Consider the following 25,621-nt stretch of genomic DNA (forward strand, 5'->3'; position numbering starts at 1 on the left):
TGTCCTGGATTACATGCACACAGAGACATTTAACTTTTTATAACTAATAAGAATGAGCACTTTGCACCTAAAGTTACCGATGAATGCCTGAGTATCAGGCATCGCTGCCTGGTGAACCTGCTTTCACAAAGAGTCATTTGTGTCATGATTTGGGATATCAAAATGTGTATTTCTCTAGGCATAACCTTTGTGCCAATAATAGCCACAGCCCTGAATCATTTCTGATGATGGGTGTCAGGAAGAACAGCTGGTGTCCTTCCTTTGGAGAACACATCCAGTATAGATTAAGACCAGCCACACACTAAGGACAGGTATGTCTGTACATTCAATTTAAGTCTTCCCTATGCTTTTAAGAGGCTTATCAACATATCCGGTTTGTCTTCCGCCACCTCCTCATGCTGTGGTCCTTCTGCTGTAAATAGAGTTTTGCTGGAAGGCCTGCTGAATATTTAGGTCACACTATAATTTTCTTTTCCATGTTTCTTTCTTTTCTGCTATGGGATACAGACTTTCTTTCTGCTCCAGAACAGAAACAAAGAGGAGGATACTCTACTGTTTTGCTCTCTTGGGAATTCTGCCTGGAGGACAAAGCTCTTTCACCAGCTTTTATGAAGTTCTAGATGTTTCATTCCACCTCTAGTGGGTACAACTTGCCTGTGGTGCAACGGGGAATGGAAATTAGCACGTCTTTCCACAGGTCGTGCTCGGGGGCTTTTTGTGTTTCACCAATATCTAGGAAACTTGCTTAAAAAAATAGTACACTAAGAGTTTGTAGCGCACTGGAACTCTCTCTTACTCCAAAATAATGTTGTAATATTTTACTCATTAAGGAACATGAAAAATGTTAATGAAAACAAAATAATCTTGAGTTTTTTGGTTTTGTTTTTCATACCGTCAGAAGTATCAATTGTAGAATCCTGGGAGTTTTTTTCAGGGACCAATTTAGTAGCAGCTAAAATTTCACTCACGCAGCTGTCTGAAACTACAGCTGTGCAGCTCCCCTTCCTGAAGGGTGGCGTTCATTGGCTCATTAATACCAGTTTATAGGCCTATTTTGTAGCTAATTCCTTCTGTATTATTCTGATGGCATGAGCAATGGTGAAACATTAGTGGAAGGCCAAGGGGCCAAGTTCTTGTTTCATTAGTGCTTTGAGTGTTATTACTATCATTGTAAAGCAACTGGAAACCCAGTGTTCTCGGAAAAAATGTATGTGTTACATTTGGCAAGATGGGTTTTATTGGGCTTTTTGATTTCCTGTTTATCTTCCCCAACAAACCTCCTCCTCCCTACTATTCTGTCTGAACTAAGTCACTCTCTTGTTCATCTTTTTATTGAGAAGGCAATGACTTGCTTAGAATTGGGGCATCAGAAAGGAGGTGACCAAAGAGTCATCACTGAAAACTCCTTTAAGACTTCATCATGCAGTCTTAATTTACCTAAAGGCACTTGGGTGCTATAAGAAAAGGAGTACTTGTGGCACCTTAGAGACTCACCAATTTATTTGAGCATAAGCTTTCGTGAGCTACAGCTCACTTCATCGGATGCAAGATGCTATAGAAAACCCCAAGTAGATAGAGAAAGAAGATACATATTTTGCTGTCATGAGGCACAGGAAATGCTGGATCTAAGGACATCCGGATTTGGCCCTTCATGATTTTGATAAAGAGCTAAACAGGAAACTTCGATCACATTCATGTCACTTTAGGCTTCAATCAAAGCAAACTCAAAAGTCTGCCAACATTCCTTGAATTTCCCTTCTGCTGGTGGAGTACAAGGTACATGGCGAATGTTCTGCCATAAGCCCTTTCCTTTCTATATCGAGGGAAGTGCGGCTGGTGATCACAGTTGTAGTAATAGATCATGGAAAGGGAGGTAGGTCTCTCAGGTTGCAGGTCCCGAGGCCTGATGTACACTAGGAAATTAGCTCGGCATAACTACATCGCTCAGGGTTGTGAGCGATGTAGTTAAACCGACCTAACCCCTGGTGTAAACAGCGTTAGATCAGTGGGAGAATTCTCCTGTTAATCTAGCTACCGCCTCTCAGGGCCGTGGAGTACCTATGCTGATGGGAGAATCCCTCCCGTTGGTGCATGTAGTGTCTTCACTGAAGTGCTACAGTGGCGCAGCTGAGCCAGCACAGCATTTTAAGAGTGTAGACTAATCCTAAGTCATTTGAAGGTGCAAACCAACACCGTTCGTTCCATCCAGAAGTCAATGAGCAGTGAGTGCAGCTCAGAAAGCCACTGGCGTATGTCCTTAGGTTGTGAATAGGCCACTTAACAAGGAGGCAGCTGCCTCGGAAGAAGTGTTTTAAGCTGTTTTGTTGTCAGCGTGCATTCTAATTATTGAGTTGTTGTTCATTATTTATATTATGGTAATGCCTACAGGCCTCAGAAAAGATTAGGGCTTTACACACAATAAAAGTTGCTGTGGTGAATCTAAATAGACATGACAAAGGGTGGGATAAGATGATACAACTTACAAGCACTTGGAAATGATGCACACAGAGGTTGAGTGGCGTGCCCGCAGAAGGCATGTGGCAGAGCTGGGAATTAAACTCTGGTCTCATGAGTCCCAATCCAGTAACTTAACCACAAGGCAGTCCTTCTTTCTGTCTCTATCTAGGAGTCTAATAATTGTACACACACTTTTTGTTTCACTTCGATGGTGTTGAGAGTGAAAACTGTCACATTTGATAGTTTTCAAAACTAATTGTTACCACTATGTGCTTGTGCTACTTTTCTCCACCATCTTCCAGCCACAGACTAACGCAGTTTTGTGGCTCGAGCTTCGTACAATATCACATCCGAGGTTGCATTGGTTCCAAGGGTCTTGCTTTTTGCAGACTCTTAAGGTTGTGTTTGTTTCCCACAATTTTCTGCGTGTTTGTCTCAAACGAACCATGAAATGATTCAGTGCCAGCATGTGGTTTTAATAACTGAATGTGGGCAAATGAAAGGATGGTGAATGTTCAGTTTGACTTTTCCAGCACACAACATGGGTTAAACTTCTAAGTGGGTTTGTCTTGCAGTACATTATCAGAGTTGGTTAATTACTCTTGGGTTATGTGATGTTGAGGATGAGCTTTCTATGTATAACTTCCAGTGACTGTTGATTGGTTGAAAGTCCCTTCCTTAATCAAAGGCAAATTTGGTGTGGCAAGCTGATACCTGAATTTCCCCGGTGAATCATCATGTTCAGTTTTGTTTTGGTGAGAGGCAGCTTGCTTTCCGATCTTGTTTAGCGGAGTGCTCCACTCAGAAATAAACAAGCAAATCCATTTAATGGAAAACCACATCAGGCATCCACGTCTCAGAAACCGCCTCCTTGATGGCAGTCTTTAGTGGAGAGGCCCAGGATGTGAATGAGCAGCACATAAACGGAATGACTCTCTCATCTGCGGAGTAGGGGTAATGCAGGGAAGATTTTGATGCTGACAAGCTGCTGTTCCTGTGCTATAGATAGACTGAGAACCTGTGGAACCAGTTTCTTTTAGGAAAATGTAAATAAACTGCAAAAAAAAAAAAAAAAGGATTTGTGCCTTGTACGGTTACTCGATGATCCATTCAGATGCCCTTATGAAGCTTTTCAAAAGCAGGTGGTGGTTCTGATATTTTAGAAATATTAGGCCTCGACTCCCCTCCCTTTGCTTGATCATTGGGGTTAGATGGTAACATCCCAGCAACCTGAACAGGATCTTTCTTGGATGTCAAACAAGGAGAGTTCCCATTAGACTGTTTTTCTGACTCCACATTCGTCCCTCGTTTCCCCTAAAGTAAGTGCTTAATTGTGGTTCAGGCTTCACATTATTTCACTTGCAAATTCTGGTTTAAGCCTGTTTAGATGGTAAAATGCACAGTAAAGTCTGCCTTTAGCCAGTCTTTGAGAGGGGTGTGTGCAGGTGTATAAAGACTGGATGTGCTTTGGGGGCAGGTAAAACAAGAAAAAAATGTGTGTGTGTGTGTGTGTGGGGGGGAAGATACAGCAAGGGGGAGGAAGAGGAAGTCTATTGAAATCAACAAGGTCCGGGATCAAATTCTAAGTCCCTAAATTAGCAAGGCATTTTAGGCTCATTCATAAGTCCTGTTGTTAGTGGGACTTAAGCACATGCCTAATGTTAAGCATGTGCTTAAATTGTTGAACAGCGATGGACTGCTGAATCAGGGCCATCGACTGAACGCAGAACAAAGGGAGGGGACAGTTGCTGTAGCTTGGGTGAGTTTAATAAGTCATAGTGTATTAGGTAATATGAGCTGTAGTATTCATAATTCTTTTATTTTTAAAGTAAAAAAAAAGTCATTATATAAAGTGTAATTGGGAAGGCCACTGGACAGTCATAGGACAAGAATGATGGCTCCAGGATTCCTTGGCACCAGCACATGGCTTTCACTCCTCAGGAGAGGGGGAACTAATGGGAAGAGAAGGTGAGGGAGAACTGCAGTGCAGCAGGGTGTCTCTTATTATACAGATCCTAAGTAGTGCTGGGTAAGTTGGTGTGTTCTGCAAAATAATGGTAAAAGAGAATACAGAAAGCAGGATGGATGAAGGCAATTTTATACAGAGGACTCTCCGAGGTCTTGATTGCCATGTTTGCTTAACTGATAGAAGAACTGCCTTGCAAGATTTCTTGGGTGTACAAATGAAACGAAATGTCAGAACCAGGTTGCTCTGTTAGGCCTTGATTCAGCAAAGCACTTGCATGCCTAGACCCTGCTCCTGCTCCGATTGACTTCATGGTGTAGGAACAAGAGCTTAAGGGGGCTACTTACCTTACCTTAAAGTTAAGCACGTGCATAAGAGCTTTGCTGAATTAGGCCTTATGTGGCTTGTCTTAAGCTGGCTGTCCAGTTTCCCAGCCTCTAATGTCACAATGGAAGAGGTAAGCAGACTGAAAATTGGAGAAGAGGAGAAAAGAAACCAGGCTGGAGAAAAGAAACCAAATGGAATTTACTATTATTAGCAGAGCAGAGGAAAGCAGCTCAGCATTTATGACCTATCGCCAATAAAGTGTGTGGTACCGAATGCTGGTCAGCAGCTACTAAACAGTTCACTGTGTGGTTCTTACCCATCCTCTTCCTCCACCACAAGTGACCCTTTTGTGGGGGTATCCTTTTTAGTGTTTTCTATAAGCCCCTACTACCTTTGCAGTAGTCAAGTACATGTGGGCTAAAATTTCAGAAGCCCTGTCTCTGGGCCATGCCTCAGTTTCTTTGCTGGCTATAGAAATCAGTCATGAAACTTTACCTTCAGTAACCCCTTGTTTGGGGGGACTCTAGACTAACATAAAAAAATAGTTCTTGGCTTCAGTTTTCTCCTCACTGGAGTCTTATTTTTTTTTTCTCATCTTCTCTTGTCAGTAAATGGCTAGCAGCCCCTCTCACCTTTCCCGGTTCAGCTGCTCTGCCTCCATCCATGCTGGGATTCAGTCTTTACCTGCTCCCTCTCCTTGTTAGCACACTCTTCCCCTTCCTCCTTCCTGCCCTGGAGCCAAGCTCATACTGTGGGCTCCTCTGGTCCAAAGGCAGACACCAGGGACCCCTGGCAGTTCTCTTGGGCTTTCGCTGTCAGCTCTGTGCCCTCATTCAGCGCATGTCTCCACAGAGGCCTGTTCCACCTCCTCGTGTAGGTCACAAAAGCTTATGCTCAAATAAATTTGTTAGTCTCTAAGGTGCCACAAGTACTCCTTTTCTTTTTGCGAATACAGACTAACATGGCTGCTACTCTGAAACCTTTCTTAGCACTATTCATCGAACCGGCCTTAATAGGGGGTGGGATGGAGGGATTGCTGTCATTAATTCTTTCTATACCAAAAATGGATATGAACAGTTGTATGTTCACAATGCACCTAGCCACACTGGCTCACTGCCTAGATGCATACAAGTCCTCTGACCCTGTTACTGTTCTTCCTTCCGCACACATGGACCTTGTTCCTTTATCAAAAAGAGAGAGTTCAAACTGCCAGAGCATTTTCCTTTCTTTAGGCTGAAAAACACATGAATTGCTCACTCTTTAAAATACAGAACAGCTGGTGAAAAAAACTGATTATTGTGCAGTTTGTATTGATATCCTAGTGAAAGTGCAGAAAAAGGACTAAAATTCTTTAAAAGCCATAATCACCAGACAGAACTACAACATATTTTCAGAAAATATATAGGCATCTAAATAAGTGGGTTGATTTTCAAAATTGCTGGACACAGAACAGCTGGTAAAACTCCCTTTGATTTTTACCAGGAGCAGAATTAGGTCAACACTCTGTGTTTATAAGGTGAAAGGGAGTTATACTCATGCTGAACCCACAGTCTACAGGTGCTTTGTTCCATAGTGCACATACAGTGCATATGGCACTGATCCTGAATGGGACCTTTGCTTAAGTAAAGGCTGCAGGATAAGGTCGTGTGTTTTCATATTCTGGAAGGAAACATATTGCTCTGTACTACATAATTCTCAGGATGTTGTAGATAACACCTGTATTCAGTTATTTTATCTCTGTGCTCATCGAGGTATATCTTAAAGGAGCTGTCACGACCATACTCATCTGCCTCTGAGGCGTATCCTGAAGGTAATTGATTACCTAATAAAATATGCAATGTGACAGTAGGTGGAATTTGGGAGTTCATTTGCACCCCTTAAATGAGGGCTTCTAAAACTATAATATACTCATAGGAATATAATTACTCAAAGGAAGAAATGAGCTCTGTCAGTGGTACAAATGATTTATAGGAAGTAAACTGTCCCAGAGGTGGCATGTGCGCTTGCAGCTTCTGTACTGCCTTGGAAATGAAATTTCCCCTCTCCAGTGTGCTGTGCATTCTGGTGCGAATCCTGAAGTCTGGCCGAGCTGGGCGTGGCACAGAGGTGGCCCAAAGCAAATTACAACTGTCTGCCATCTTGGCTGTTCACTATCTCTGTGAGGTGTGGGGCAAGGCATCAAGCCAGAGATGCTAGTGGCATCAAAATTGACAAGCAGCTGACAAGTCCAAGCAGTTCCACTGGCTGAATTTGACAGAGAGATCATCAGTTACCTTGAATAAGGGGAATATCTCCATGTGCTTAATTATAGAAGTTCAGAAGGGTCCTATGCCTGAGAAATTTTGTGTGGGTGTGTGTGCGTGCATGCGTTTTGAAAGTCATAGAGATTGGAAATTTCTCTGTTAACCACAAAGTGGAGCATTTTAAACTCTTTTGTCTGCAAAAATTAGCAATTTTTTTCGTAAAAACGTGACCTGGAAAATGCACTTGTCCTCTGATGTGGGGTTATGCCAAGTTTGGAGTCATGAAATGGGGGGAGGGGGGTGGGGGAGGGGAAGGGAGGTCTTTAGTCCTGCAGTTCCCAGTGCAGCCTTAACCATGAAATGGATACCGACAACTCCATTGTGTAGCTTAGAATATAAAATGCCACATGTGAAAAATTTACACTGCTCTGGAAGTGTGTGTAGGGGAGTAGGACATAGGGAATACGTGTAATACCTAGTCTTGTGCGACACTTTTTTTACCAGGATAGGTCTTTCTAGCACATTTTAAGTGTTATGTCATAAAATTAAAATTTTGTTACATTTTATTCCCCTGTTATTTGAGGGACTCTCATTTCTTAGAAATGCACAAGGAGTTGTCGATCCAATTCTATAATGTAAGACCTCCTCCTGGGAAATGCTGCACCTCCGCCCCGCCCCCAAATTCCCATAGACTTCAGTGTGAATTGAGGTACTCAGCACCGTTGGGCCTGATCCAGAGCCCATTGCATGCAATGGAAAGACTTCACTGGCATTTAGCTCATGTCCCTTCAGAGCTACCTGTACGACGGTGAAGTAATTTACAATGATATTTTTTACGGGATTGTTTCTCAAGGTCAGATGCAGCTGATGCTGAAATGCGCTGCAACCCAAACAAAATAGATGGCCATTTGGAAGATTTCATTTGATGCTGTCAGGGTGGAAATGCCACGCTTCAGTTTATGGGAACTGACATATTGCAGACAATTTATGTGAGCAAGATATATTTATGTCTTGTACTGAGGAGGTCAGGTTTGGAGAGTGCTGTGCAAAACCCTGTCAGTATAAACTAAGGACTCTTTTATCCTTCTGAAGTTCCACCACAGTATATATTTACTAGATTGCAGAAGTTTGGAAGTGCATTGGAAATATTTTTCATGAAACTGAGTGGCAAAAATTAAACACTCTGGAATGCAGCAGGGGGAGGGGAGGGAGGCAGTCCAACTACCTAAGCATGTTTCAATTTGCTTGAAATATGGTTGCCCTTTGCAGGCACTCATTTCATCTCCAGGCCAATTTTAACAGTGCACAGTGCAGAAATGACTAACTGTTATGACATGCCCTGAAACAACTCCGGTTCAGCTTGTGTAAATTCTACATGTGGGGTGCTTTTGGAGCTGACAGGTGGAATTTTATTGTGATTTTATTGAACTGTTCTGACACAGTAAAGGCTTTTGTCATTTATCTTATTACGTTACTGTGTGTTGCAAGGCAAAGGAGCAAGGCTGGTTTTTGTTGTTGTTGTTTAAATCATCATCAGACTTTTAACGATGCAGGGACTGTACAATAAGACTTCAAAAACTCTTGCTCAGTGTCTGGAAAAATAAAAAGAATATTCTCAACAGTTGACTGCTTCCAAAAGAAGAAAGGTACTTCATAACTTAACTAGTCTGCGGGGCACAGACATGTTATAGCTGTCATACTCTGGCAGGGGATATACTATAACTGTGATAGAAATGGCTCACTCTTGTGGTTGTTTGTTGTTTTATTTGTATTAGCATAATGCTTATGGGCCCCTGTCATGGACCAATAGGGTTGCCGAGTTTCGCCAGGAGTCTCTCGGGATCAGGCTCTAATCTCCCTGAGGCTACTGAAGCCACACTGGGAGATTTTAGCCACTAAAAGTCCAGCAGCGCAGTGGGGCTAAGGCAGGCTTCCTGCCTGCCCTGGCTCTGCCCCGCTCCCGGAAGCAGCCGGCTCGTCTCTGCGACCCCTGGGTGGGGGGTAGGGAGCTCTCTGTGCGCTGCCCGAGCTCCGACTCCGCAGCTCCCATTGGCCGGGAACTGCAGCCAATGGGAGCTGTGGGGCCGGTGCCTGTGGGCAGGGGTAGCGCGCGAAGACCCTCTGGTCCCCCACCTAGGAGCCACTACCAGATGATGTGCCAGCCACTTTCGGGAGCTGCCCGAGGTAAGCGCTGCCCATCCGGAGCCCGCACCCCTCTCCCCCTCCCCCACACCAACCCCCTGCCTCAGCCCAGAGCCCCCTCCCGGAGCCAGCACCCCAAACCCCCTCGCACACCCCAACCTCCTGCCCCAGTCCTGAGCCCCCTTCTGCACCCAAACTCCCCCCAGAGCCCTCACCCCTTCCTGCACCCAAACCCCCTGCCCCAACCTGGTGGAAGTGAGCGAGGGGGAGAGTGAGCGATGGAGGGAGGGGGGATGGAGTGAGCGGGGTGCCTCGGAGAAGGGGCGGGGCAGGGCGAGGGTGTTTGGGTTTGTGTGATTAGACAGTTGGAAACCCTATGGACCAGGGACCCAATTGTGCTAGGTGCGGTACAAATACAGAACGAAGATGGTTTAAATCTAATGTATATTGGATAAAACTGAACTAATCCTATAGAACACTGAACTGTTACTAGAGTATAATACATGGATAACAGTTTTTAGAAACGTGAAGCAAGACTTCCAAACAAAATCAGGTAATTTACCAGCTTCGATGCCCTCAGCCTCTCTCAGTTCATATGAGTGATGTCACACCTGTGTATAATCATGCCAAAGCACTCTTTGAGCTTTCCCCATGGCCACAAGGACCAAACCAGCTCTTGCAGTATCATTTGATGAGGGGCATTCCAACGCTCTAGCCTTTGTTCAAATGTCTAAGTTGTTTCCTGCTTCTGTGTCACTTAGCCAGATGTCAGTTTCCTTACCTACGGGGTGGCCAGTAGTAATCATCCCCATCATAAGGATCTATAAACCCATTCCGTATACCAAAAATAAAAACAAAATGCATGTGGCATAATTTAGACATTTTGAGCAAGATCAATTAGCATGATATAAATGCAGCGAGACTGAGACACTTTGGAAAATGTAACTAGCAAGGTGCAAACTTCATTAGAAATAATTTTGGTTAAGTTTCCTGAAGACTCTGCATATTATACCCTCCTTCTCAGCCCAACAAACTGCCAGTATCATTCTGAAAGGAGTATATGTTCTTTGTTCTGCTTCTGTTTGTGTTAAACTCCATAACTCCGCCTCCCCTTCTTTTTTAGTCCTGTTTGAGCTCAGATGTTCAGTCTTCATTAGCATGCTGTATATCACCTCATTCTTGAGTCCAGAGATCAGGACACAATTCAGTTGTATTTTGAGGATACGCTATATCTGATCAGGTTCAGTGTCACTTATCTCCAGATAGAACTCATCACCGGACATCAGCAATACCAGGAGGGATGAGCTGGAGTGCCGAAGAGAAGCGCAGTCAGGAAAGTAACTGAAATGCTTCCCTGATGGATTGTATTTTATAAATGGACAACCTACCGAATTCTCAATTACTGAGGGACAATCTCCACTCATTGATATATTTTGCTTTCCACAACCAAATCTCTGTACAACTTTTCATGAGTGATGTACCTGAGTATTTGGATTCTAATATCCAAATTGTATTGTTAAATCTATGCACCAAAATTTGAGTTATTGCTGATTATGTACTCTAAGTATCATATGACTTTTACAAACAAACTTTTTGTATTTGTGGATAATCTAAGCACTATACCCAGATGTATAGACACTCTTTTCTCAACCTATGTATTCTATAACTTTTTTAACATTAGCTTTAATAAAATTTTAAATCTGACATGGCGTTAGCTGTCGGTGTGGGGGGAACACCCCATTTGGAACAGAGCAGCCTTCACAGCTGCAGAGAGGTCTGCAGAACTTCCGAGAGCTTTGTTTATTTACCTATGGAACCTGCAGAATTGGTTAAATTCTTAAAAAATAAATAAAAAGTAAAAACAGCCTTTGCACGTATGTACCGATCTGTGTTTGCATTGTCTAGCTGTTCATTTAGGGCCTGATCCAATGCCCATTTAAATCACTTGGGGGTGGTTTTCCATTCAGGTTAATAAGTTTTAGATCCTCCCTTTTTGTAATGTCAGAGCAGATTCAGCAAAGTCCGGCCCTGACTCAGCAAAGTGCATTCTTAACTTTATAAATTAATAGATTTTTAAGACTAGAGAGACAATGATAATCTATAGGACTGCCTTTGTGTATAACATAGGCCAACAGTTTCACCCAGTAATTCCTGCAAGGCCACATCCTATGGATTAACTAGAACATATATTTTATTTAGAGAGTCATCCAGTCTTAACTTGCAGCACATGGGGGATCCCACCTACGTCAACAGTGCTTAAGTGCTTGGCTAAGCATGGATGGGATTAGTCACGTGCTTAAATGCTTGGCTGAATTAGGCCCTATTGAATTAGCATAAAATACTAAAGTGAAATATTTAAAGGGCTTCTGAAGCTCATTTTAAATAAGATAATGTCATCATCAAGATATCTACTTTGACTAGTCATCCGGACCTGTGCATAACTAACCGTTCACAATAGCTCTGTTTGCCAGAAGCTGGGAATGGGTGACAGGGAATGGATCACTTGATGATTACCTGTTCTGTTCATTCCCTCTGGGGCACTTGGCATTGGCCACTGTCAGAAGACAGGATACTGGGCTAGATGGACCTTTGGTCTGACCCAGTATGGCTGTTCTTCTGTAAGTGTCCCTCATCATGTTTCCCCTTTACCCTCCTTCTTTGCAAAACTTGTTGGAATACCATTCCCAGAGAGTAATTATCAGTGGTTCACAGTCATGCTGGAAGGACATAACGAGTGGGTTCCTGCAGGGATCAGTTCTGGGTCTGGTTCTGTTCAATATCTTCATCAATGATTTAGATAATGGCATAGAGAGTACACTTATAAAGTTTGCGGACGATACCAAGCTGGGAGGGGTTGCATGTGCTTTGGAGGATAGGATTAAAAATAAAATGATCTGGACAAACTGGAGAAATGGTCTGAAGTAAATGGGATGAAATTCAATAAAGACAAATGCGAAGTACTCCGTTTAGGAAGGAACAATCAGTTGCACACATACAAAATGGGAAATGACTGTCTAGGAACGAGTACTGCGGAAAGGGATCTGGGGGTCACAGTGGGACCACAAGCTAAATATGAGTCAACAGTGTAATGCTGTTATCCTTCTGGGATGTATTAGCAGGAGTGTTGTAAGCAAGACACGAGAAGTAATTCTTCCACTCTACTCCGCGCTGATTAGGCTTCAACTGGAGTGTTGTGTCCAGTTCTGGGCGCCACATTTCAGGAAGGATTTGGACGAATTGGAGAGAGTCCAAAGAAGAGCGACAAAAATGATTAAAGGTCTAGAAAACATGACCTATGAGGGAAGATTGAAAAAATTGGGTTTGCTTAGTCTGGAAAAGAGAAGACCGAGGGGGGAACATAACATTTTTCAAGTACGTAAAAGGTTGTTAAAAGGAGGATGGGAAAATTTTTTTTTTCTTAACCTCTGAGGCTAGTACAAGAAGCAGTGGGCTTAAACTGCAGCAAGGGAGGTTTTGGTTGGACATGAGGAAAATCTTCCTAACTGTCAAGGTGGTTAAGTCCTGGAATAAATTGCCTAGGGAGGTTGTGGAATCTCCATCATCGGAGATTTTTAAGAGCAGGTTAGACAAACACCTGTCAGGGATGGTTTAGATAATACTTAGTCCTGCCATGAGGCAGGGGACTGCACTAGATGACCTCTCAAGGTCCCTTCCAGTCCTATGATTCTTTATTTCATTGCCTTGAGTTGTTGCACTGCATCTCTAGTGAGACTGTAAGCTCTTTGGGGCAGGAACTGTCTCTTCCTTTATCTGTAGTGTGCCATGCGGTTATAATCATCCTCATCCTGGCAAATCCCAAAAGGACAATGCCTCTTTGCAGATCGAGTGCCACCCAAATCAGTCTCTGGCTAGATCCTTAAGGTGGTTTGGCTGAATGTTCATTTTCTGTCCATCACTGGCAATCTTAGCATTCTACTGAAGCTTTTGGTGCCCATGTGGTTGCTGGCTGTGTAGCAGGTTCCTTGGTACACATGCTTTGAAGTTCGTTGGTCCTCCATTCTAATAATAATATATCCGTAGCGAGAAAGCTGCCAAAACAGAACCTGCGCCAATGGTGGCGGTTGCAGGTTTTGGCTTCGAATATCCTCATTTCTGATTTTGTTTCGCCACTTAATGTGGAGCAGCTGTTGAAGACAATGAGGCTAAACAATGTCAAGCTGGTGTTTTTCAACCTTCCTCAGTGCCCATGTTTCGCTGCTGTACAACAGAGTGGGTATAACGGTGGTTCTACAGAGCTGTAGCTCAGAGATGTCTTGACATCCTCACAGAGGCCACTGAAAGGCCTGAAATATGGCTGCAGCAGCTGCTTTATGTTAGGGGGCTTATTCCTTCACCCACTTACTTCCCTGGTCCTTCTCGCATGAACAGAGAGCAACAATACCTGAAGTCCAAAGGTGCAAACAATTCGATGTTTATTGGGGTGAACTTCCAGCAAGCATGATTCCAGTTTCCTTCCTTAGTATCCTCCTTTCCAGCTCTGACACCACAGAGCCTTACACCTGTGTCCCTGTTCCCATTCCTGCCCTTAGCCAAACATTATTCCAATTTCCTTACCCCCATTCCCTGGTCCCATTTCCCCCTTTAGCAAAACACGATTCCAATTTCCGCACCCCCATTCCCTGTTCCCATCTCCCCCACCCACACACCTTAACCAATCATTTTCCTGAAATTTAGCTAACCAATCCTAACATATTGTAACATGATTATGTAACCAATTATATCCCACCACCTTAATTAGTTTACACCCAGCAAAATTAATTATACAGCGGACAGGAACAGTCACAGAACCAGACAGAGATTATACAGACAAACAATAGCAAAGTGGGAACTATAATGACAAGACAATACAGAAGTGAGGATTTCACATCCCAGCTATTGATAAGTGAGTTCTTGCCAGACAGGATGCTATCAAACTAAGTTTCCTTTTACATTTTCTAGGCACTTCCCTTTCTCTGGAGGTGATAGGAATACAATCCTGTCCAGATAGTGCCTAACAGCCTAATAGCACCTTATTTCAATGTGACTAGTTTGGAATGTGAGGATGTGACTGTTCGCTTCCTAGCTTATGGCTGCCTCTGCTGCTTAGCCAAAGGCCTTAGCCTAAGAACAGGGCCTCAAACTGTCACAGTAAGAGAAGGCCCTTATACCAGCAGACAGTGATTTGATTCTTTCTTTTATACCTCTAGAACTAGCCAAGTGATAAGAATACACCTAAATTCTTAAAGTACAGGCCTTTGCAGACAGGCCTGAATATCTATATCCTAACACTCTATGAGTGTCCACATCTTTTGAGCATCCTCTGGCACTTGTCTGTGATGTTGCCCAAGTATTTGGTGGTTCCTACCTGCTCAATGCCATGTCTGAACAGATTCATACTGAGCTGGTTATGAGCTGGAGGCTGCTAGATGGTAATGGCCAAGGATTTACTTTTATCTAGATTAACTACCAGACCAATGCATACTGCTGCTTGCCCAACGAGATCAGCCATGGAGTAATGGCACTAGGTAAATATTTAATATCGGTAGCCACAGGGAGACATCAGCTGTTCCTTTTCTCATACGCTGGGCAAAAAATCTCTTACACGTTTTAAAAATGAAATAACATAGCAGAGTCTGGCATTTCTAAACCTTGATATAAATCTGCGATTTTCCCCTCTGCCACATGATGGAGATAATGGTGTAAGATATATTAAGCACAGCTGTCTATGGGCTCAAATACTTTGAAGAAGGTAATTCCAGCTGGATTCTAGTTGCTGATGATGTTCCGTGCTATTGTTAAATTGTAGTGACTATTCTTGCAGCTATTCTTATGCAGTGGCTATTATACAGTGCTGTTTTCACCTCCGATATGATGGAATAAATTATACCCTTGACAGCTATGTATTCTTTAACAGCTGGTTAAATTGATTTTTTTTTTTCAGAAGGGAGATGCACACGATAAAATCCTTGGCTATCTCAAGGCCCCCAACTCAGCAAAGCAGTTCAGTTCATACCTATTCAGGAAAGCATTTAAAAACCTGCATAAGTCCCGTTAACTTCAGTGGAACTTAAGAATGTGCTTAAGCGCTTTTTGGAATTGAGGGTCAAATGGAGGTAGAAGCAGAGCTGTAGAGGCTGGGTTGTGAGGCATCCTGCCAGTGCAGTAAACCTAAAGCAACTTGCTCCACAGCCCTATTTACTGAAGGTCAAAAAAAGTGCCTGTTTCCACCACCTGCGCGTACCGTGAAGCTGGCTACCCAGGCTTCCTTGGAACCATGCAATCAGAGCAGAATTATTAACGCGGCCCTTGTGTAGGACACTAGAATCCTTGCGTTCTCTCTACCCACTACCTCCACCTTGTCACACCTGGAGCCTGATTCAAAGCCCATCAAAGTCATGTGGAAAGACTCCCAATGACGCCAGTGAACTTTGGATCCAGCCCATGGGCAAAAGGGGGCAGTGAGTTTTCCTGTAGAATATTTTAAATGAGATTCTGAAACCTCCTAGAGAGAGAGAGACAACTGTGTAATTTACGTGGATAAGAGCTGCATGAAATAATTCTGTTGTGTCCTATTTGTGAGCATTATGTAGAAGTGTAACAAGAAGACTATTATAGACGGACACACTTGGAAAGGGGAGAACATACGTTCTTTTCCATTCTGTTAAGTAATGTCGCTGTTACTCTGAGGGCAGGTATTTTCCCAGAAATATTCCCATGCTGATGTCAGTGCAGTTTCGATGCACTGATATCTGGTTTTATTTGACTGAATATTTACTTCATGAAGCAACACTCACCCCCACCATACACTCCATAGACCCACCTCCCCTCTGGCAAGAAACTGTATACTGTTTGTTTTAACTAATTTCCTTTTATTAATGCTCCGTGGTGTCAAGTCCTACATGCATTACTCAAAGTTCCCATGGCCTTCAGTGGCAATTTTTCCTGCGTAAGGAGTGCAGGACTGGGCTCTGAAGAATCTTTCAGGTGCATTGTAATTGAAGATATAACACTATTCCAGTATGGATGCCTGCCTTTCAGGCATTTTTCCATAAATTAATTCTCTTGGGTCTCATTTTGTGTATCTCTGGAGGGTCCAAGGTAACAGCTGCTTGTATGACAGGTTTCTATGTCTGTACTTTAAACAAACAAAACCACAGAGAAAGCACCTAAAATATCTTTAATGTTATGGATTCAAATAGAACTGCTCCCTTGAACCCATAGTGCATAACCAAGTATATTTAAAGAAATTAGCTTCTTCAAATGTCAGGCTTTTTTTGTTTGTTTTTTCCTTTCTATGTGTGCTTCAGAAGACTTTTCCAGAAATGTTGAGTTCCATGGTTAAGGGTTCTACTGTTATGTTTTTTTCATGTGAGCAAAGATTAGTCCTTCATGGTCCTAAACTCAATGCATGTGCATGACTTACAGGCATTACCTACCAATAAATAGGAGATTAGCTGCGGCTTGTATATTTCCTGATCAGTTCACATTTTTTCAGACGGCTCATTGTTATCCTATTTCCTTTAACGATGGGACATTCTAATGAGTTTGCCATCTGACATACATCTGCTTCCTGTTAAACAATACCTTCATTCTTTTAGAGCTGCTAAACTCATCTGTTATCCTGAAAGATTTTTATCTGTGCCTTAAAAACAGCATGTACAAGTTGATGTTGGAATATTCATTTTCATTGTGCATTTTTTGGGTATGCTGCTTTTCAAGAACGAATAACAAAACAGACTTTTGTTTTGACAATGGACGCTGTGGGGCTATTGGGGACAGGGAGGAGAGAATCTGCTAGAGTATTTGCATATTTGGGGTGCAATCAATCCTCCTCCTGTTGAAGTCAGATGGGGAGCAGGATCAAGTCTTGGGTTTGTGAAGATTAACGTCCTATGCAGGTTATCTATGTAACCTCAGTCAATTTCTGTAAAGCTGCTTTGCCCTCCCATCAAAATATCAGGGTGGAGTGGGAGAGTGGGAATTTTAAGGCTGTTCATCCCATCTCTATGATGAGAGTGCCTTGAATAAAAAAATGGTCCCTAACACTGTCAGTGAAAGGTTAAAGCATTCTGCACTCATTACAAGGATCTCTGTTAGCTCAAACAACAAGGAGTCCTTGTGGCACCTCCTTGTTTTTGCTGATACAGACTAACACGGCTACCCCTCTGAAATCTGTTAGCTCAGTCTCTCTTGTATTTAAGTTGTATATCTGCCTCAGTGCTTCTCTTCTCCCCACATGTTGGGGGCAGGCATATATCTGTGCTGGAGCTCTCACATATATCCCCTTCACTTTTCAACACTGGCCTCCATAAAGAGACTGTATGTTTATTAAGCATCCTTCTACCAGAAGAGGACTGGACGAGGATATCCCTTTGTAACTTAGCAGCAGTGGTTTTTAAAAGAAAACCACACCCATTTAATGCAGTTTTGCACATGAGCTTAAAAGATAAGGGTGTAATAGAGGCTCTCAACCAAATTAAACCACACTTGCCACATAGAATGTTTAATTTGTCAAAAGACTTTACAGATGCCAGCTAATGAATATTCAAAACACCCATGTAGGACAGATGGTGAGTAATATTAATGTGACGGTAGAGAAACGCTACATCCTTTCATCTCTGAAAACTGCAGAAAAGACATCTACAGTTTGACAGCCTTTCGGTCATGCTTAAAATTACAAATTATCTTTGTTAGGTTTCTTGTGGAGTCTGCAGTGCATCAACTGGAGCCTGGCAAGCAGTATTAATTGAATGTAAAAATGAATGTAGACAATAACAGGTTTAAGGACCGTATGTTGAGTGGCTGTGCATTGCCGCTATGCACCATCACCTTCAATCAGGATGCTTTATACCACGCTATATATAATCACATCTATTGCTGTGACCTGTGACATGGCCAAGTGAAAGGCTTACGTCATTTCATGCTATCTTTTCAAATCCTATTATGGAGAAAGTATATTTATAAGTGGAATGTCAGTTGATCATAATCTAGATAGATTGTATAAGTGCGTGAAGAATTTTAAGAGGAGAAGACACTGAAACAGATTTACTATGATTATTAATTGAAATGTTTTGGTGTTAACTTCAGCCGAGAAACAGGATTGTTTATATGACTGCAACTTGAACCTATCGTAAAAGAAGAACCATCTCGTATAAAGGAGGCATTTTTCTTTTAAATACAGTTATAAACAAACAAAAAACGGTTGTTTATTCAAGATGGAAGTATACAGTTGTAATCTAGATACGTTTATGGAATATTTTCTATCTTCTTTTTCAATCTCTGAACTACAGTGTGTCCTTACACTGTTCAAATGTGGTTACGGTGGAGAAATAGGAAGCTAAGACCGGTTTGACAACTACTGCCCAGATACCACGGTGAGGGGCACCCTTTGCAAATATATGCTTTAGTACTACAGTGATGAGTGGAAATGCCATGTGTACAAATGCCTTTAAGTGAGACTGTTGGTGATACTTTCTAAAAGTGTTGGCTTAACTCTGCTCCTATTGAAGCCAATGGGAGTTCTTACCATTGGCTTCAGTGGCAATAGAGTTATGAAAATATCCTATTCCTAATAAATACATGATAAACAGCTGCCAGTATTACTGTATGAACAACGTGCCATAAAGGTATCCGTGAGAGCCGTTTATGTGACTGATATCACAAGTCATGAGGAGGGGCATGGCAAGAACAAGAAATTGTTGGATTCTGCTGATTTTGGGTCTTACTGCCCTTTTTTTTGCAGAATGTAACCCACTGGCGTGTGGGTTATGTGTCACCCCTTGTGCCAGACTCGGAAAGGATTTGAGTCTGTTATAGCCCCTTGCTACGCAACCTGGCTCTTTAGCTTGAGCTATAGAGACTCATGTTTTCAGCTCTGGACATTCCTAGTACAATCCCCAATGTTGGCCAAGATGGTGGCTGTCACGGAAGTGGAGAGTCATCCTGGATTTGAACTATGGTGGGCCTCAGATGCTCGGGATGAGCTACCTCTGTCCAAGGGAAGTATTTAACCCACCGATGAGATTGTGTTCTGCTCTGTGCCTTGTTCACTGAGATTGTGAGTCTGTTGATGCTCTCAGCATGAAAACCTGGTGCTCGAGCTGTAGAGACTCATGCATTCAGCTCTGGAGGTCCTTGGTTCAGTCTCTGGGTTACACAGAATGTAGGATCTTCAAGTCTGGGTGGGGACAAGGAAGAAACCAGGCCTTGCAGCAGCAGTAGGCCTGCTCTGTAGCTATCAATACAGCCCCATGGAAGCAATAGCTGTGCTGCTTCTGCACACTCACTTCCCAAGGAGCAAAGGCCCCCCTTGCTCCCTAAACTGTTGAATTCTGTGCAGCCATTCAGGTGCTTCACGTTAACCACATGGCTTTGCTGAATGGGAGCCCAAAAGAGTGAAAGAGACCCGTGCAAGAGAAGAAAGCCCTTATCTCCTCCTTTAGGTGATTTTATTGTCTCCGCTGGCTGTTCTCTTAGTATTTGCTCTAGCATTTGTAAAAACAGATAATTCCGAGAGCAAAGCCCCGCTGAATTAGACACACAGAGAACCTGAATAAACAAACATGCACTGCAGATTAGTAAGAACATCTGTAGTTTTTATATTGGTTTGAGAACACATACCACATGATTTTTCATTTCTTATGCTTTTTAGGTTTTTAATATATTGCTAATAAAAGTTGGGAAAGGAAGGCACAGCTGGACTAGACATGCCAGGCCACCATTTAATTTCTGACTCAGAGGACGAGCCGAAGAGTGGTTTTATTGTATCCTAGTAGAGACTAAAGCCACATGCAAATTCCAGCCACGAACATCTGTTTTCTCTTTATGTAGAAGAATTCTTGCATTCTGAAGGGGATTCCAGTTTTGAAGGGCCTGGCTTTATTTATTTGTTTATTTATTTATTCTTTGCAGCTCCTTCAACATGCTACCCCTGCTGTCTGGCTGCTGAGTTTCCCTCTGGGTGCTGTCAGCTTGTGATTTAACATCACAGATTTATCAGCATTGAATGGGCACATTTTGTAACTGTAGCCTGATAAATTTTAAATTGCTTCAATCAAAACACTATTTTATTGCTATGAAGGGTATAAGTACTACCTCAATTTTCAATATTGATGCATCCGTCTGGCAGTGTTTTTAACTTCCTCCTTAAATTCGTCTCACTTGCTGAAAGCTTCTCAACTCTTAGGTGAAACACACTTGCAGTTTGATTTTAAAAGCGAGAGTTTGTTTTTCTATTGCTGTTACTCTGGGGTGCAGCTGTTTTCAGTGTTCGTTTTTTAAAATCACTGGCTTTAAAAATATAAAATCCCTTTTTTTTAAAATCCACGAGAATTAAGCAGATCTTTGAAAACAATAAAAATCTGCAGTAAATTGGATATTGAACATTAAAAAATACAGGCCCCGAGCAACTGGCTATAGTGTCCATCTATTAAACATTAGAATAATAATTTTACATATGTATGGGAGCTGCTTTTTTTTTTTTTTTTTTTTGGTGTAGGATTTAACTCTATTGAATAAACAGTACAGTTATAGAACATCAAGCCAGACATGAGAACGGATACTGTCTGTCTATTTTATGTGAACATCAAATGAGAGATTTGGTGGAGCTCGCCAGAGTTTCATATTTGCTGGCAGAAAGTTCTCTACATGTGTGAACCACATTTTTCTTGTTGTTTTAGGTTATTTCAGGCACAAATATCATTGCTTGGCTGGGTGTGATTCTGTTGTATATCTGAAGGTTTTTGTAAGGAAAATAACAAACGCAATCAAATCACAGTTCTTCAAGGGAAGAAGTGTCTTCAAAGTGAGGGGGTTTCTCGCTTCAATTCACTGTAAAAAGCTTGTGACAAGTGTAATAAATTTATCACTGTATGAATTACATGGTTAAAGAAAGTTCTCTTTTTATATGTTAATCTACTCTGGTGCGCTCACTGTGTTTTTAAAGGGATGTTGCCCAGTAGATTGGGCCAGAATGTAGGTTTTGTTTTGAAAAGTTTCAGAACACGTAATGTTAGTGTATCTCTGGGGAAGTTTAAAATTCGATTAAAACAGGATTTGTGAGGGCTGGGTGAGGATTTAGGCCCCAGTCAGCAAGCTCCTTCTCACGGGTGGATCTGTAAGCCTGTGCAAATCCCGTTGACTTTGAACCATTTAGAGTCTGAGCCCTAAACCACCCCCTGCCATTTTGGAAATCAGGCAACTCAAATGGTGAAAATCAAATAGAAATTTTAAACTTTTTTCCATTTGCTTGAAATGCATCTAATTAGTAATAGAGATAAAACAAACCTTGTTTTGAGAGCATCCCTTGTCTTCATGTTAACAGATTTTTTTTTTAGTACTCAGAGTGCAATAGGAAGAAATTTGAGATTGTGTATGTGTTAGGAGGCCTGTTTTGTTTGGTATAAACTGAACTTAGTGCATTTCCTTTTCTTTTTTTTTTTTTTTAACAAATTGGAGCAAATATGATGGCTATTATATCTCTTTTCTGGTGTAGATGATAGAAGGTTATGTCACTTTTAATTCTGCAGTGCAAGGAAATGGTGCAGTTAACTCCCATTTGACAACGATGCAGCAGCATGTGGCTCTATATCTTCTCATAAATATATTACGAGGCATTTCTGTCAAATAACTGGACTTTGTCACCCAAAATCGAAAAAGAAATTTAAGTGCTATGCTAGAGTTTCAGGGCCCTGATAAATAAGAGCCAGGTTTGACCTTTCTTTTGGGCCTTTGAGATGCCACAAGGGATAGTCCTCTTTGTTCAAGATGACAAACTTCCTCTGAGATTTCAGTGTGTCAGCTCAGTGTACAGCATCAGCATTGATTTCATCTCACTGCCATTTCCTGCCTGAATAGATAACAAATTTTCTGTGGCAGGTGTCTGTCAAGCTAAGTTTTGCCTGGCAGATTAACGGAATAGACTCATTTATTAATCATTAGTTGCAACACAATAAAACAAACTTTAACTCTTCTGATGTTGGATAAATGTAATGTTTAGGGACCATTTCAAACTTCCATGTAATTTAGATTTAATAAGATTTACGTACATCCACAATGAATGTTTCTAATAATCTACAGTTACTTAAATTATACTGCATCTTACTATATCACTCCATAGATTTAACAAGACAGCTATTGTCTATATTAAATACTGGAAGCTTTTACAAGCTGAGGCTTGGCATTTTATCAGAAGTGGTGGTAATTATGTTGTTTCTTTGTACTCCTCTCTGTCTGCCTCCAGCTGTTGTCTCTTGTTTTATACGTAGAGTGAAAACTCTTTAGGGTAAAGACCGTCCTGTTGTTCTGTGTTGGAGTCCGGTGCCTACCACAATTGTGTTATGATCTGTGACTTGGGCTCCTAGGTGCTACCAAAATACAAATATATAAATATAATAATATGAAGTGTTGTTGTAGCCGTGTCAGTCCCAGGATATTGGAGTGAAAGGTTGGGTGAGGTAATATCTTTTATTGGCCCAACTTCTGTTGGTGAGAGAGACACGCTTTCGTGCTTACACAGCGCTGAAGAAGAACTCTGTGTAGCTTGAAAGCTTGTCTCTCTCACCAACAGATGTTGGCCCAATAAAAGATATTACTTCAGCCACCTTGTCTGTCTCATCATGATAATAATTAATAATTAATTATCCATTTCGGACAATAGAGACGATAAACTTGCAACCTCATTATGCCATTTTTAACGTCCCTTTAAGACACTAAGCGTCCCTCCACTTTTCGATAATTATGTGTGACAGTGCATGTTATCCGACAGTTCCTCATCAAGCTGTGTTTGTGGCCTGAGTGGTGTGGTGCTTGAACCATCTTTATGGCTTCTTTGGCTAAAAGTCAAACTGAGAAATTCCCGGCACTAGATCATATTAGTTATTGCTCTTACAGGCCACCCTGGTAAAAATACATTAACCTCTCAGCAGGGAACGTGATAAACAAAGTAAAAACTGCTTTAGTGAAACCAGTCCTCTAACAGCAGTGTACATAAAGTAATCCTTACAGATTTATAAATGTAATAAGCTACAGTTCACTGAGTGAACAATAACTGTTCCTAATTTAGCCAGCCAAGGAACATGCCAAACTAATTTGCTTTTGTGACTTTTTTTTCTTTACCCCCTCCAGATTCCTTTCTCTCTGGTGCAGTTTCCCATTTGGGAGGCCTTAAAGGTAAGACCCATTAGTGTGTCAAGCATGTGACATTAGAAATGTGTACATTTTAGAAGCTGGTATGGTAGCTTATCTATATGGTAGCTTACCTAACAGATATGGACACTTCAGAGAATGCATGTACAAAGCTAGTTTTGCATATGATAATTGTTTGGTTGGATGTCTGAAAAATGACAGCAATCTAAGCTTTAATATATGCCTTGCAAACAAATCCCAGTGCTCTGAACTGACGATAAATACCCCAGAAGTTTTGTTTGCTGTCCTACCTAATTGTATCGATTTAAAATTGTCTGGGAGCCATCAGTGTTGTCTGAATTTGCAACATCTCACTCCTGAAGGTAAAGAGGAAATTTTGAGTTGTGCAGAGGAGACTGAAAAAATAAAATTGTTGCGAAGAGCCACCCACAATATGTCATTGGTGTTCTGATTGGCTTTGTACCAATTGTTTGAAAGGCTGTTTAAAGAATCTGTAAATCAGAAGATACTTTAATAGAGCAATCTTCTAGAATGATGCAACTTTATTTGAATGTTATCCCTCCAGTTGGTTGCATTCTTTATATAAGGTGAAATTGCTGTCCAACAGAAGGAATCATGGCCTAGTGCTTAAAGCACAGAACTGGATTTCATGAGATCAGAGCTCTGTTCCTACCTGTGCTACTTACCGTTGGCAAGTCATGTAATTTCTGTGTGTCCCAGTTTTCTCATCAAATGGTTAAGCTGTTAGTTTTGCACCTCCAAGGTAGATTGGGAGGCTAACATTTGTAAAGTGCTTTGATGTCCTTGCACAGAGGGCAGAATAGAAGTGCAAAATGTTGTTGCAGACCATTGCAAATGTTGTGGTAGGATTTTATATTTATATGATGGAGGGGGGTGGAGGGATTTTTTATTAATATTATTATTATTAAGTGAGTTGGACTCCTGGAAATTGTTGGATGACAGCACTGTAAAGTGAAGTCCCCTCTTCTTACAAAACAGACGCACAAAAAGCGGTAGGAGTGCTAGCTTCCCCTACACTGCAGCATCAGTGTGCATGGACCTTGTTCCAAAGGAAGCAGTTCTAGGACTGATGAATAGTCGAGATTCCAAGATGACTGAAACACTTCACTCTTCCTTGAGAGACAATTATATTAATTGTACCAGTGGTTCCGGAGACATAAGCATTTACCCACTTGGAACTTGGTTGAGACCACAAAATAATTTCAAATACCCACCAAACAGCTGGCAGATGCTAGTAATTTTCATTCATGAGCAGCCAGAACTCAGTTCAAACCAGTGACCTAGGAAAAAGAAGATACATTATCAGTTATTTGAGCTATCCTGTCCTTACAGGACTGAAGGATTGGTTCTGTGAAACCCTCTGAAAGCTGGGTTGGAAAACGGAATTTCCATCTGTGGGAAATTCTGATTGTTACAACCCTGGAGGCTCACCAGGCTGCTGCATTAGACCCAAACCTTGACTCCCATATGCTTTTAGGCTCACTGAATCTGGACAGAAGCCAGTAACTGCTCAAACTCTGGGCTTCTAGGCATGCTCTTGCAGTGAAGATCCTCTAACTCCCACTCCTGAGATATAGACATCTCCTGGGCATTTCAGCTCAAGATGGGACTCAGCAGTGCCAAAAGTAAAAGCACATATAATGGATTGTAATCAAAATGGCATTCAGATAACAGAATGGAGTTAGCAGGTTAATGTAGACCTGTACAGACACATATCAGTCCAACACACTCATGTTTCAACATCTGGTTTTTCTATGAAATGGGGCAAAATGTCAAAACACTGAAAAATTTTGCAGCATGAAAAGATCTGAAAAACTTTGATTCAGAAATGATTAAATGTATAATTCTGAGATTTCCAGTGGAAATAAAACATTTTGTGTAAAATTTTCCCATAGAAGAACAAGAAAATATTGTCAATATTGTCGTTGTTTTTCCACAACAAAAAAATTGATGTTGTCGTTTCCCTGTATTTCATTGAGGAAATGTTTCTGGCAAAAAATTTCGACCAGCTTTAACTTCCATGTACCTGGTCACATACTTCCCCTCACCCCAATGGAAGCAGGAGTTGCAGTGTACACCATTACTGTACCTGCAGGCTGCAAGTGAGTCCGAACTGGGGTAAGGGTGATGCGCTTAGGGGGCAGTGGCAGTCCTCTCCTTACTCCCACCACAGCTGTTCTGCTTGGGATTTGCTCTCTGGCTCCTCACAGTCACAGGTTTCCCAGGAGAGGCATTTAAATAGCACATCCCCAGACCAGCCTGGCTCTGTCTCTTTCTGGACTAACTTCTGGTGCTGGATGGAACGTGGTACTGGCGATTG

The 25,621-nt window shown here is 41.8% G+C and overlaps 1 protein-coding gene across 1 annotated transcript in view; it reads left to right on the forward strand.

Annotated features, from left to right (window-relative positions):
- SLC25A26 (solute carrier family 25 member 26) overlaps positions 1–25,621 on the forward strand; it is a 145,865-nt gene that overhangs the window by 76,782 nt on the left and 43,462 nt on the right. Inside the window, exon 6 of the mRNA XM_074957437.1 lies at positions 23,260–23,304. Within this exon, the coding sequence (XP_074813538.1) occupies positions 23,260–23,304 (45 nt within the window). The remainder of the gene's footprint in view (positions 1–23,259; positions 23,305–25,621) is intronic.

Source organism: Natator depressus, chromosome 7 (assembly GCF_965152275.1).
Source record: "Natator depressus isolate rNatDep1 chromosome 7, rNatDep2.hap1, whole genome shotgun sequence".
Lineage (NCBI taxonomy): Eukaryota > Metazoa > Chordata > Testudines > Cheloniidae > Natator > Natator depressus.